At 36.7% G+C, this 13627-nt stretch overlaps 1 protein-coding gene across 1 annotated transcript in view; it reads left to right on the top strand.

Moving 5' to 3' along the window:
• chd5 (chromodomain helicase DNA binding protein 5) overlaps positions 1 to 13627 on the top strand; it is a 118592-nt gene that overhangs the window by 62032 nt on the left and 42933 nt on the right. The window contains 8 exon segments of the mRNA XM_030134549.1: positions 637 to 758; positions 919 to 1092; positions 4727 to 4868; positions 4951 to 5082; positions 7772 to 7889; positions 7997 to 8121; positions 12247 to 12493; positions 13058 to 13230. Of these exon segments, the coding sequence (XP_029990409.1) occupies positions 637 to 758; positions 919 to 1092; positions 4727 to 4868; positions 4951 to 5082; positions 7772 to 7889; positions 7997 to 8121; positions 12247 to 12493; positions 13058 to 13230 (1233 nt within the window).

The raw sequence follows: 13627 nt of genomic DNA, 5'->3' as shown, positions 1-13627 counted from the left end.
TGTGTCTTGACCTCCGCCAGACCCCTGAGACTGACTCACCGAACCCCTAGGGTTCGATCGAACCCAGGTTAAGAACCACTGGGTTAAAGACATTTGATTACTGTATGTGTATGAACTATTATGTATTTAAAGACACTTATACTTATTTAAAAGTTACTGATAACACGAGACAATTCGCATTACCTGCCATGTGATATCTCAGTTAGTATTCTGTATAAACAGCTGTGTGTCATGACCTGTACCGTATCGGATGAGGGGCTGTGGTCTGAAACATCACTACTGTGGTGAAGGTGGTTTGATTAGCTATTTATTGTGTTTTTAGTCTTTTTTAACATCTTAGTTATTTCATTTCATTTCTTATTGCCCGGTTGCGGTTCTATGGGTACGGACAGGTGAATGTGTATGTGGCTGTCATGTGCTGCTATGAATGTTTTGCATTTGTTTGTTTGTCCCTAATTATTTGGATGTCCAATAAGGCAGGGTAACTGTGAACTGAACTGCCCTTCAGGGATTAATAACGTAGTCTGAATCTAAATAAATATTTTGGTTTAAATTTCGCATCAAGAAAGTTTTAAATGTGACTAATTTTAGGGCTTATTTATGTGTTTCATGACTTGTTGAAAATTTTCTGTCCAGTTTTTCAGAATTCTCAATGGGTATAAGATCTACTACAAGCTGCTGCTCACAGGGACTCCTCTTCAGAACAACCTAGAGGAACTGTTCCACTTGCTTAACTTCCTTACCCCAGAGCGCTTCAAGTAAGCCCTTCCCCACTGCTTTAGTTTCCATCTTTTTCATTCCTTTACCTTTCTGTCTTCTCAGGAGCTGTTAACTGGTTCATCAAATAGGTCACACCACATCCTATATTAGATATTGAAGTAGACAGGTTGGCATTAATATTTCATGTGATCTGTGCAGTAACCTGGAAGGGTTCCTGGAGGAGTTTGCTGATATTTCTAAGGAGGACCAGATCAAGAAGCTTCACGACTTGCTGGGGCCTCACATGCTCAGAAGGCTGAAAGTGGACGTTTTCAAGAACATGCCTGCAAAGACAGAACTGATTGTCAGAGTGGAGCTCAGCCCCATGCAGAAGTAAGTCCTGGGCCTGTGGGTGTGTTTGTACAGGAGTGGATAATTAGGAATCCCCGCTGTCTGTTCCCCCTGATAAATCCAAGCAATCTTTAACAATGCAAACAGACTAATGACTAATGTAATGGAAGTGAGCGTCTGACTGATGAAGACACAGCGTCATCGCAGCAGTAGTCAGTTTTTTCACTATTAACCCATAAAGACCCAATCAGCCACTGATGACCTATACTAGTGGTTCCAACCTTTTTTGGCTCATGACCCCATTTTAACATCACAAACTTCTGGTGACCCCAGACATTCAAAATGGAGACTTTCTTTTTTGCTAAAATTAATTTGTTTATGATCATGTAATAGTTTGCTATATTATGTTGCAAATATACATTAATTTTAGACGACATTTAGTCTATATAATGTATATTATTATGGACAGAGGCAGAAAAGCCAGGTGTAGATTACTACACAAAGTGAGAATTTGATTTTCCTTGGTCAGGATATGTACAGTCAGTCCAGCTTGGATTTACAAGGCTGACAATTAATACTGAACAAACAAGAACTCAGACAATGGATTATGAAAGAGCTGCAGCATCTGAAACCAACCACAATGAACATTTGACAGATAAACAGTACCACAGTGCTGCAGTTTCAGACTCAGAGTTTGTCATGTCTTTTATGGATTATGATATATTTTTTATTACACATTTTTATTTTTAGTAATTACTAGAAATTTCAGGCGACCCCATTTGAATTCCAGGTGACCCCATGAGGGGTCCCGACCCCAAGGTTGAAAAACAGTGGGTTAAGATCTAGTTAATGGCCTGTTCCTGATATCACATTAATTAATTTTTCAACAACTGTTCATACTCTGATAATAGGACTGACAGTATTGACGCTAAAAGTTTCAAGTTTATTTGTCATGTGCGTTCAAGGCGCAAGTACCATGGCAATGAAACATAGTGTGCCCTGGCTCTCTCTCCGCCCAATATAAAAAATAATAAACAAATAACAACAACAATCACAGCAACAATTAAAAAAAAAAAATACTTAACAATAAATAGCACGAGCCCTCCTATGCAGCACCTATGCACCTATGCTGCAGCATCTGAAACAGACCACAATGAACATTTGACAGCTAAACAGAACCACAGCGCTATATTTTTTATTAGTAAGTTGTTGTTTTTTTTGTTTTTTTTTATCAATTACTAGAAATTTCAGGTGACCCCATTTGAATTCCAGGTGACCCCATGTGGGGCCCCAACCCCAAGGTTGAAAAACACTGACCTAAGCTATCTACTGATGTAAAATGTTTAGTACCTGTTGATCCACTAATCCTATCAATACATGTAAATAATTGGTATGAAATGCAGTTTGTCATCATTTCATGGTCATCAGATATTACCCATTTGGATGTTCAGAGGCTCCGTAGTTACCGTGGAAACACTGTCATCTTCTACAACATTGATTCACCAGTAAAACCCATGGAGTTGGATCAATGACAGGGGAAGGAGAAACTTGTTTTGACATTTAGTTAATGTTATATTTTGCTGAAAAAGTCACATTTCCTTCAGTTTTCTCTGTTTTGGATATAATAACCTTTGAATTTACACTGAGCTTTTATGAACATCTACATGATCAGTAAATTAAATACAGGAAAATACATGGTTTATACTGCAAAAACTCCAAATAGAGAGGATAATATTACAATAAATGGGGATAAATCACTTAAGAATGGTTAAAAAAAAATCTTTTGGGAAGTGGCACAAAAGTACCACTGACCTGGGTCTTTATGGGTTAAAGTTTACAGAACATTTAGTGGACCCTAGTGCAGTGTTTTTCAACCTTGGGGTTGCGACCCTTCATGGGGTCACCTGAAATTTCTAGTAATTGATAAAAAAAAACAAAAAAGAATTACAAATAAGAAATTTTTTAATGATTCAATATATATTACATTATAATTAAAACACCACACATTTTTCCTAATAAAAATCAAGTTCAAATTAAATGCAGGATATAATATCTGAGAGGGCATATCTTGATTGACCCGATCATGTGACCGTGTGCGTTACTATTCTTCAACCTGCGTGAACACAGTCGCAGTCAGAAAACCGGACTGAACAGAGAATGGAAAGATTTCTTCACCTGCCTGGCCCCACTAAGACATCTAAGAGAAACTGAGAAGCAGACACCAAAAACCTGCATTATATACACTAGCAGCATTGTACCCGTGGTACCATTGTACGATAGCATGAGAGACTAAAATCGCCCAGCATACCTCACAACATTTGAATCCCAGTGTTGGGAATAATGGCATTAAAAATAACAGCGTTACTAACACCATTATTGTTTTCCAGTTTCGGGTAATCTAATGAATCACTATTTGAAACGTTCCAACGCCGTTACCGTTACTGGCAGTGAAATGTGGCGCGTTACTATGCACTGATATTTAACAGCTGTTATCCGTCCTGGCTCGCTCAGTCAGGCACGAGAGGTGTGACGTTCGCGGACGAGTCGAGTCTTTTGAACGGCTCTTTTCAGTGAACGATAAGAACTTATTCGTTTACGAACCGTTCTTCTATTCAAATCATCCACACTGCCTTCCTGCTTCACCTGTGTGTCCATGAGTCTGAGTTGTCCATGCTGCCTTCACCTGAACAACTAATGACATCTACGAGTTTGAGTTGTCCGCAGCACACCCCATTCACTTGAACGCAGCTATGTGTGCAGCTAACTTAGGGGAGGAGTTAACAGTGAGAGTCCGACTGACTGGACTGAAGACATTTACTACTGTACTATGGAGGAGCAACTGAAAAAAGAGGAGATGCTGGACTAACTGGAGGAGCATGTTGTTCCTATAAATGCAGATATGCACTTAAGTGGTGGAAAAGCCTGGCCCTGGTGGACCCTGGTTTTACCGAAGTCATTGTATAGCAGCTCTGTTTAAAAAAGTAACGCAATAATTACTTTCCCTGGTAACTAGTTACATTTATGAAGGAGTAATTCCGTTACTAATTCAATTACTTTTTTGGGAAAGAAACTAGTAGCTATAACTAATTGCTTTTTAAAAGTAATTTGCCCAACACTGTTGAATACAGAGATAAAATTGTGCCTAGTATATAGTCAGGTAATGTTTCTATTCATTTGGCAAGTTTGGCGGCGATCGGGCCTGTGAAGGCTGAGGAAAACCTGTACAAACGCCTTCCTGTGCTGCAACATCGATCGGATATGGGACAGACGGACGCCGGACACAGAACGTGCATTATAGTAGGATTATATAGCCTATATGTTGTCTAAAATGAACATTTATTTGCAATATAGTAGAGCAAACTATTACATGGTCAAAAACAAGTTAATCTGAGCAAAAAAAAAGTCTCACTTTTGAATGTCTGAGGTCGTCAGAAATTTGTGATGAATTAGAGATTTGCCAAAAAAGGTTGGGAACCACTGCAGTGTCTTGTGTCTTATGTTTCATGACACTCATGAACTGGTTATATTAGTGCTGATATAATAAGCCCTGTTAATAATAAACCCCTGCGATCATTCCTGAATAGAGCATTTGTTAAAATTACCATCATTATGTCAGTGACTGATCATGGTTGCTCACCTCACTTCGTTGCCTCTGATGTCCTTTCTCTGACTTTAGGAAATACTACAAGTTTATTTTGACCCGGAACTTTGAGGCTCTGAACTCCAAAGGCGGAGGGAACCAAGTGTCCCTGCTTAATATTATGATGGACCTGAAGAAGTGCTGCAACCATCCGTACTTGTTCCCTGTAGCTGCTGTGGTAAAGCATCAGATTTAATATTTGAGATCACATGTCATGTATTTCTGTACCTCTGCAGTGTAATTAAATTATGTCTGTGCAGGAGGCTCCTGTTTTACCCAATGGATCTTATGATGGGAACCTACTGGTCAAGTCCTCAGGAAAACTGACGCTGCTCCAGAAAATGCTGAAAAAACTGAAAGATGAAGGGCACAGAGTTCTTATTTTCTCTCAGGTAATTGTCAATAAATGAAACTGCAGAAGTCATCTGTGATTAGTATTCACAGATGCTAGAAAATCCATCCATGACTGTTTTATTTCTGAGTTTTATGTTAAAAAAAAATCATGTTGGTATGTGATTATTGTTGAAATATATTGTATTATAAGTTATGCAGACTATCATTTAGATATGTGTAATATACTTCAGTTTTCCTAATCTGTTTACTGTTGGTTATTTACATTATTAGGACTCTAAACAGATGTTACTATATCATTAAAAAAGCAAAAGTAATGTGTTATGTTGTATAAATGTGAGATAAGGATGGGATTTAATAAGTTTTTTTCTTCCCACTCCTTTTTGAGCAGTACATATTGAATTTATTTTGTTATTACTAGTGTACATGGCGATTCCTATTTTGTCTTGATCATCTTTATTTATTAATGTATTTGCTCGGATATTAGTTCCTTGTACACATAAAAAATGTTACATTTTTTCTTCTGCTCAAAACAAGTAAATAAATGAAAAAAAATAGATAAAGTGAAGAGCCAAACTACTACCTTTACAACTTAAATACCCATTTTCCTTAAAAAAAAACAAAAAACATGGAAGATTATGTGTCATTGTCTATTAATGGTGTTGCGATTGAAAAGGTTTCAGACATTCGTTTTTTGTGTGTAATAGTGGATAATAAATTAACAAAAAAAAAGGTGTCTAAAAATATTTCTGTATTGAGTAAAGCAAAATATGTGTTGGATTATAAATCAATGAAATTATTATATTGTTGACTTATTCTGCCATATTTGAGTTATTGTATTGAAGTATGGGCCAACACTAGGGGTGTGTATTGGCAAGAATCTGGCGATACAATACAAATCACAATACTAGGATCACGATACGATATATCGCGATATATCATGATACTGTTAAAAAGGCAATTTTTTGTTTGTTTCTTATTTTTAAATTATTATTTCCTTGAATAATTGAATCACACCAGAAATATGCACAAACACTCAACACATTTTTGTTTGATCACAACAGGATCTAATGCTATATCACAAATTATTCCTGTGTTAAAACTTAAATTATGTTTTACAGACATTACAGTTTAAGATCCTGTTCAAATGTTCATATTCTATTAGTTCATAACTAACATCAGAACAATATTTTTCATGCAATACCAACAAAGGAACTAACAGTATTTAATAAAAGAGTGTTAAATAATAATAAATAAAATACAAACAAAAAAGAAAACAAAAAAACAAAAATTAACTTCTACAATATCTGCATTTGATGAAATACCTAAAAATATCGATACAGTACTTTTTAATATTGAAACAGTATTGTGAAAAGAAATATCGCGATATATTGCAGAATCGATATTTTCTTACACCCCTAGCCAACACATATATGAGTACCCATTGTTATTATTACAAAAAAGAGCAATAAGAGTCATGTACAATGTTAATTTCATGGAATATACAAATGAGTTGTTTATTAAATCAGGATTGTTTAAGTTTACAGAGTTAGCTGAATTAAGGACATTGTTGGTTGTGTTTAGAGCAAGAAACGGACTTTTGCCGCAAATTTACAGAGATAATTTGTTTTAGTATCACAGGATAAAAAACATAGGAGGATTTTAAACAGCAAAGGGTTTGGACTAATGTGAAGTAAATGTGTATTTGTGTTGTGGGTATCAATGTGGAATTCTTTGGAAATGGAAAAGAAGAGCTGTACAAATATTTTTCATTTTAAGAGGTTATATAAGGAGAGAATAGAGAAGCTTTATAAAAAACATGTAATGAAATAATTTTACTTATGGAGTTTGGATTTGTGTTATTTTCATTGACTATCATCTAAATCACAGGTGTCAAACATGCGGCCCGGGGGCCAAATCCGGCCCGCCAGTGGTTCCAACCTGGCCCACGGGATGAATTTGAGAAAAATTGCAAAAAATTACACTGAACATATTAACAATCAATGGTGTCGAAATCATTTTAATTCAGGTTCCACATACAGACACATACAGTCCAATAAGATTTAAAGTGGGTCAGACCGGTAAAATATTATCATAATAACCTATAAATAATGACAACCCCAAATTTTCTCTTTGTTTTTCGGTGTAAAAAAGTAAAATTACATGAAAATGTTTACATTACCAAACTATATTTTTACAAAAAATGTGAATAACCTGAACAAATATGAACAAACAGAAATGTCTTAAGAAAAGTAAATGGAATTTTACCAATATTCTACCTGTTACTAAATGTTTTGTGCGATTGTAACGCATATGTGTAAATGATATACTGATAAACCGAGGCAGAATATTGTTAAAATTGCACTTGTTTTTCTTAAGACATTTCAAGTTGTTGATGTTATTCACATTTTTAAGGAAACTTTGTACATGTAAACCTGATCATAATGTAATTTTACTTTTTACACTGTTATTATTTTACTGGTTTGGCCCACTTGAGATCCAATTGGGTTGAATGTGGCCCCTGACACCCCTGATCTAAACTGGTTTTTGCTGTAATAGCTGTAACGGCAGCTTATCTGATATAAGCAGATGTTTCAAGAAAGGTTCAGGTATCATAAGTTTTCTTCACCCTGCTTCTTTCCAATCATTTAGATTGGAATGAATAAATAAAATGAAATGAAAAATGAAATTTTATCTCATCCAGGTACTTACGCTCTATCTTTACTACAGATGACAAAGATGTTGGATCTGCTTGAGGATTTTTTGGAGTTTGAGGGTTATAAATACGAGCGTATTGACGGTGGAATTACTGGAGGCCTAAGGCAGGAGGCCATCGACCGCTTCAACGGTGAGTGTGTCAATCCAGATCCCACACCTGTGTGCTTCTGTAGTGGTGTGTTTTCCGCCACACACTCTCACACCTGCACACCAACTCTGCTCTGGTTTGTCCCATAGCGCCGGGAGCACAGCAGTTCTGCTTCCTGCTTTCAACACGAGCCGGAGGTCTTGGCATCAACCTGGCGAGTGCCGACACTGTGGTCATCTACGACTCTGACTGGAACCCTCACAACGACATCCAAGTACAGAGTCAACACATGATCACACATAAATGCACTATTTTTATAGATTTGATTCCTAGATATGTGTACTGTACTGTACAGGGTGGGGAAGCAAAATTTACAATATTTTGAGGCAGGGATTGAAAGACAGTGTATGACCAGTTAGTTTATTGAAAATCATGAGAATTTATTTGCCACAAGAAAATTGACATTATAGAAAATGTTTTTATTCTATGTCCTCCTTCTTTCTCAATAACTGCCTTCACACGCTTCCTGAAACTTGCGCAAGTGTTCCTCAAATATTGGGATGACAACTTCTCCCATTCTTCTTTAATAGTATCTTCCAGACTTTCTCGTAATAGTTTTGCTCATAGTCATTCTCTTCTTTCCATTATAAACAGTCTTTATGGACACTCCAACTATTTTTGAAATCTCCTTTGGTGTGACGAGTGCATTCAGCAAATCACACACTCTTTGACGTTTGCTTTCCTGATTACTCATATGAGCAAAAGTTTCTGAAAAGGTATGGATAATAGTGTTAGGTATGATTATGACATCAGTATATGTTTGGTTTCAAAACAATTGACGTAGTGTCTGCTGAGAAAAAACAACTAAATGTTCATTGTAAATTTTGCTTCCCCACGCTGTATATAATGTACATGCTGTTAATATTGTGTCTATTCCTATTTATTGTCTATTTTCTTTTATTCTCCTTTTAGTTCTATTCTTATTTTACTTTTTTTATTTTTTTTTACACTTTTTAGTTATAAACATTTTAATTTTACAAAACAAAAACATGAAAATGAGGTCTAGGGATGACAACTATAACATAAACATGCATACAATAACAGCCGTTTTGAATTAGTACAGTCACCGTTTGTGAAGACTGTCCATTTTCTCCAGCGCCTTTTTCCCACCATGCGTTCCATCAGTCTATTGTTTTCTACAATAGAAATAAAAAGGCCCATTGTGGGTGGTTCCTTCTGTAGCCAACATTTTGTTACGGCTTTTTTAGCTGATGCCAACAGAATCTTTAGGTGGTAAACATCATCTGAATCCAGCTCATCTGGGAGGCAACCAAGATACAATACAGCAGTTAATGTTAAAGGTACCGTATGTAGGATTGTGGCCAAAACTGGTGCTGCAGTCACATTCAAAGTACCGTAGAGCGTGGTATTCCCTCCTCCTCCCCCCAGACTAGGGGTTGCCAGATCCAGCATGAGCGTCTACTACAAGTGTTTCCACTAATTCTTGCCACCACACCATAAATTTCATACAAAAAAATCATCACCAGACTTATTCTACATCAGTCTAATATATAATAGAACAGGACAAACGTTCTGCCCACTCTAATGAAGGTTTGCACAGATTCAGGAGATAGGGAAAAGGTAAATGAGTCTTTAGTTTCACTTTTACGTCCGCGAAGTACAAGTGGCACGGATCGCTACCGTACCAGTACAGGTGATGGGCGGAGCCTCAGGCCAAAACACACAATGACAACATTTTGGGGCTGACACTTAACTTTTCAAATACAAATATTCTGGCTGGACTACTACTGTCAGTGAGATCAGTATTTGAAATGAACATGATTCCTTAACCCTTTCATGCATGAATTATGAAAACCTTAGTCAAGATTTTTTTTTCTGGAGTGTTTTTATTCCTCCTTTGTCATAAAAAAAAAATTGCGATTGAGTTTTTTTTTTTCATGGAGTTACAAAAATGTCCATGCATTTAAATTTTTAAGTAAAGAAATATGTATTTAAAACCCAATATCAGAAAGTAAAATGAAAACAATGAAATAAAAACATTTTTAAGGCTGCTAATTTAATGTTTTCTCACATTTTACCATACTCTAATGCTAGTTATTACCTCATATAATATGCAAAAAAACCCAACTCTGTTTGTCTAACAAATAACAACTGATTTACACTTAAACATGTTACTGCAGATCAGGTTTATCAAGAACAGCAAAGTTATAGTAATGGTATGAAGTGCAGTGTATTATGGGATGTTGCATAAGTGTCCACTGTGTTGGCTGATATGGAACTAAAACAACAAAACTTATGAATATACAAGAGGACAGCTGGAGAAGAACTGTCCACTGTAGTGACCACAATGCATGAAAGGGTTAAAGTCTGGTGACAGTCAAGGCCATTTTATAATTACTTAGAACAGAATTCCTACATACTGCACCTTTAAAGCCCAGTGTTTTTGATAGTATTTTGGATACCTCCAACTAGAAGTACTGAACAAGTTGGGACAACCAAAAAATGTGCCCATGATCTGCCGTAGCCTCTCCACACTCTCCCTAACACTGTGCAGAAACAGCACTGAATTTGGAGTTTTGTTTAGGCCTTCTTTTTTTCACTCAAGTTTTTATTGAAATTTTCTGCACATACTGTATATTTAACAAAACAACAAAAAACGAACAAACCAACATTGCTTGGGTACATTACACACATTTCAACACATTTGTATTATCCATTCTGAGCTCTGTAATCAATCCATTTATTCCACTTTTTGTCCATTTGAGCTTCCTGTAGTTACAGTCTGAGTCACCCTTTCCGTTTCCTTCAATAACTGCGATCCACTGGTCCTGTGTTGGTGGTTCTGTCCTTCCCCAGTTCTTTGTAAAAGCTTTTTTGCAGCCACTACAAGTGCCTGAACCGAGTATATGTCGTTTCCCACCACATTTCCATCAGATAAGTTCCACAAATGCAGTCCATCACAGCACATTGGAATCTCATACTCCAATATTTGTTGTTGTCCTCCACACGCCATCTCCTAAAACCCAATTATTTTATCACATTTCCAAAAAGCATGTGTGTGATCTACATCAAATTCTCCACATTTTGTTTAGGTGTTCTTATTTTACTTAATTTTGACTTTTGCTTAGGCGTTCTTATTTTACTTTTTGTAAAATTTTCTATTCTATTTTTACCTCCGCCAAGGAGGTTATGTTTTTGCCAGGGTTTGTTTGTCTGTCTGTCTGTTTGTCTGTCCGTTAGTGTGCAACATAACTCAAAAAGTTATGGACAGATTTTGATGAAATTTTCAGGGTTTGTTGGAAATGGGATAAGGAAGAAATGATTAACTTTTGGGGGTGATCCGGAAGAAATCCTGGATTCTGGATCACTTTGAAATTTTCGTTAACATTGTGGTAAATGGGGCCAAAATTTTCGTTTCCCAATATCTCGCTTAATTATTGACCAAAACTCATGAAATTTAACTCAGGAATTGACAATGGGGTCCTCTATCACATTTCAAAGGCTGATCCGGATCTGATCCAGAAGGCGGATTTTATCTCAATTTATATAAAAAATGGGGGTGCCCTTACTTTTTGGCCTACTGTGCCTTTAATATTAAAGGTAGAAATTTCTGACAAGCACCATCGTGTAGCTCAGTCAGTTCCGCATCGGGAGTATGCCACCGGATTTCATGTAGCTTTAATACTTAAGGAGCTAGATCCAGAAGAAAACCGCCATTACGAGAAATGTGATTTTCGTGAATAACTACTGAACTAATAAGGATATAATTCTGAATCCAGTTGCTAATGGTATGTTTTCATGGTCAAGGAATCTTAAAATATAGGTCAAATAAATATGGGACTAATATTTATGGTGGAAATCACAATATGGGGGAACTGTGCAAATCTCATGCAATTTGACTCAGGGATTTACAATGGGGTGTTCTATCAAATGGCAAAGACTGATCCGGATCTTTCAAAAAGTTATGGACAGATTTGGATGAAAATTTATGGAAATATTGATACTGGCACAAGGAACAAATGATTACATTTTGGTGGTGATCGGGGGGGGCACTGATCTGCCTTGGCGGAGGTCTGCGCTCTCAGAGTGCTTTTCTAGTCTTATTTTACTTTTTAGTTTTTGTAATTTTATATTTGATCTATTCTTATTTTCTGACATATTGTTTTTTTTATTCATATTGTTGCACTGACTGGAGTAGCACGCTTAATTTGATTGCACACACAATGAAAATAAAGGCTATTCGGATTCTGCTTCTGAACACCAAGCTTTTAAGCAGCAGATAATTGTTCACTTGTTTGGTGATAAAAGAAGCTGTTTAATTATGTTTAATTTCTTCTTACTGCCCCTTCACTCTTGCTGCGTCTTCTCATCCTCTCAGGCTTTTAGCAGAGCCCACCGTATAGGCCAAAACAAGAAGGTGATGATCTACCGCTTCGTGACACGAGGCTCGGTGGAGGAGCGGATCACACAGGTGGCGAAGAGGAAGATGATGCTGACCCACCTGGTGGTTCGACCCGGTCTGGGCTCCAAAACCGGCTCCATGTCCAAACAGGAGCTGGATGACATCCTTAAGTTTGGCACCGAGGAGCTTTTTAAAGATGAAATGGAGGCGGCCAGAACCATGGGTATGTCCATGCATTCAGGTTCACTGACACAGGATGGAGTCTGTCGGCCATTCTTGAATCTTTGCATTGTTTTCTTCAACTAGATCTTCAAACATCTATGGCAATATTAAAAACACTACATCATTCATCATTTTCACTTGTTCGATTGGCAGATTTATTTACTTAATTCAAGCAAAAAAATCCGCCAATAGAACAAGTGAAAATTATCTTGGTACGATTTCTTGAAATAAGATTTTCCAGATCTATTGTCTAAAAATCAGGTCTTATATCTCACTGAAAAGTTACTCTTTAGGTGATTATATCTTATTTCAAGTGTGATGAGATATTTGGACTAGAAATGACAAAAATACACTTGGTAAGATTTAGATTTTTGCAGTGTGTGTATGTTTGGAACCAGTTTGTTTGCTCTTCAGTTTAGGTGTAATGAAGTAACGGGTCCGGTTTTTCCAAAATCCTATCTATTTTAAGTTATTTAATCAGTAAGTAAACAAGTAAGTAATGTAAACATGCTCAAACAAAACATTTGTCAACATAAATCCTTAAAAGTGATGTTTTCATCAACAGGTGACAACAAAGATGGTGAGGAGGGTAATGTGATTCATTACGATGATGACGCCATCTCGAAGCTGCTGGACCGCAGCCAGGATGCCACCGAAGACACAGAGATTCAGAACATGAACGAATACCTGAGCTCCTTTAAGGTGGCTCAGTATGTGGTGAAGGAAGAAGATGGAGAGGTCAGAATATAGCAGTTTACATTAACAACCGCTGGTTCTTCCCATCCATTGTGTTATTTAGAAATGTAAATAGATGGACTTTGGTTGTTTTTTGCAGTTGCTTTCTGGGACATAAGTGAGAATTCAAGCACATTGCACATACATTTCCCATTTCACATATCGTCTCATAATAAGAATGTCTAATGAGGGATTAAACCAGCAGTTTCCAACCTTTTTTGGCTCGTGACCCCATTTTAACATCACAAATTTCTGGCAACCTCAAACATTTTTTTGCTAAAATTGATCATGTAATAGTTTGCTCTGTTATGTTGCAAATAAACGCTAATTTTAGATGACATTTAGTCTATGTAATGTATTTTATTATGGATGGAGGCAGTAAAGCCAGGTGTAGCTTACT

Source organism: Sphaeramia orbicularis, chromosome 5 (genome assembly GCF_902148855.1).
Source record: "Sphaeramia orbicularis chromosome 5, fSphaOr1.1, whole genome shotgun sequence".
Taxonomy (NCBI): Eukaryota; Metazoa; Chordata; class Actinopteri; order Kurtiformes; family Apogonidae; genus Sphaeramia; species Sphaeramia orbicularis.
The sequence above is the reverse complement of the archived record's forward strand: the minus strand, read 5'-3'. Positions and strand labels throughout refer to the sequence as shown.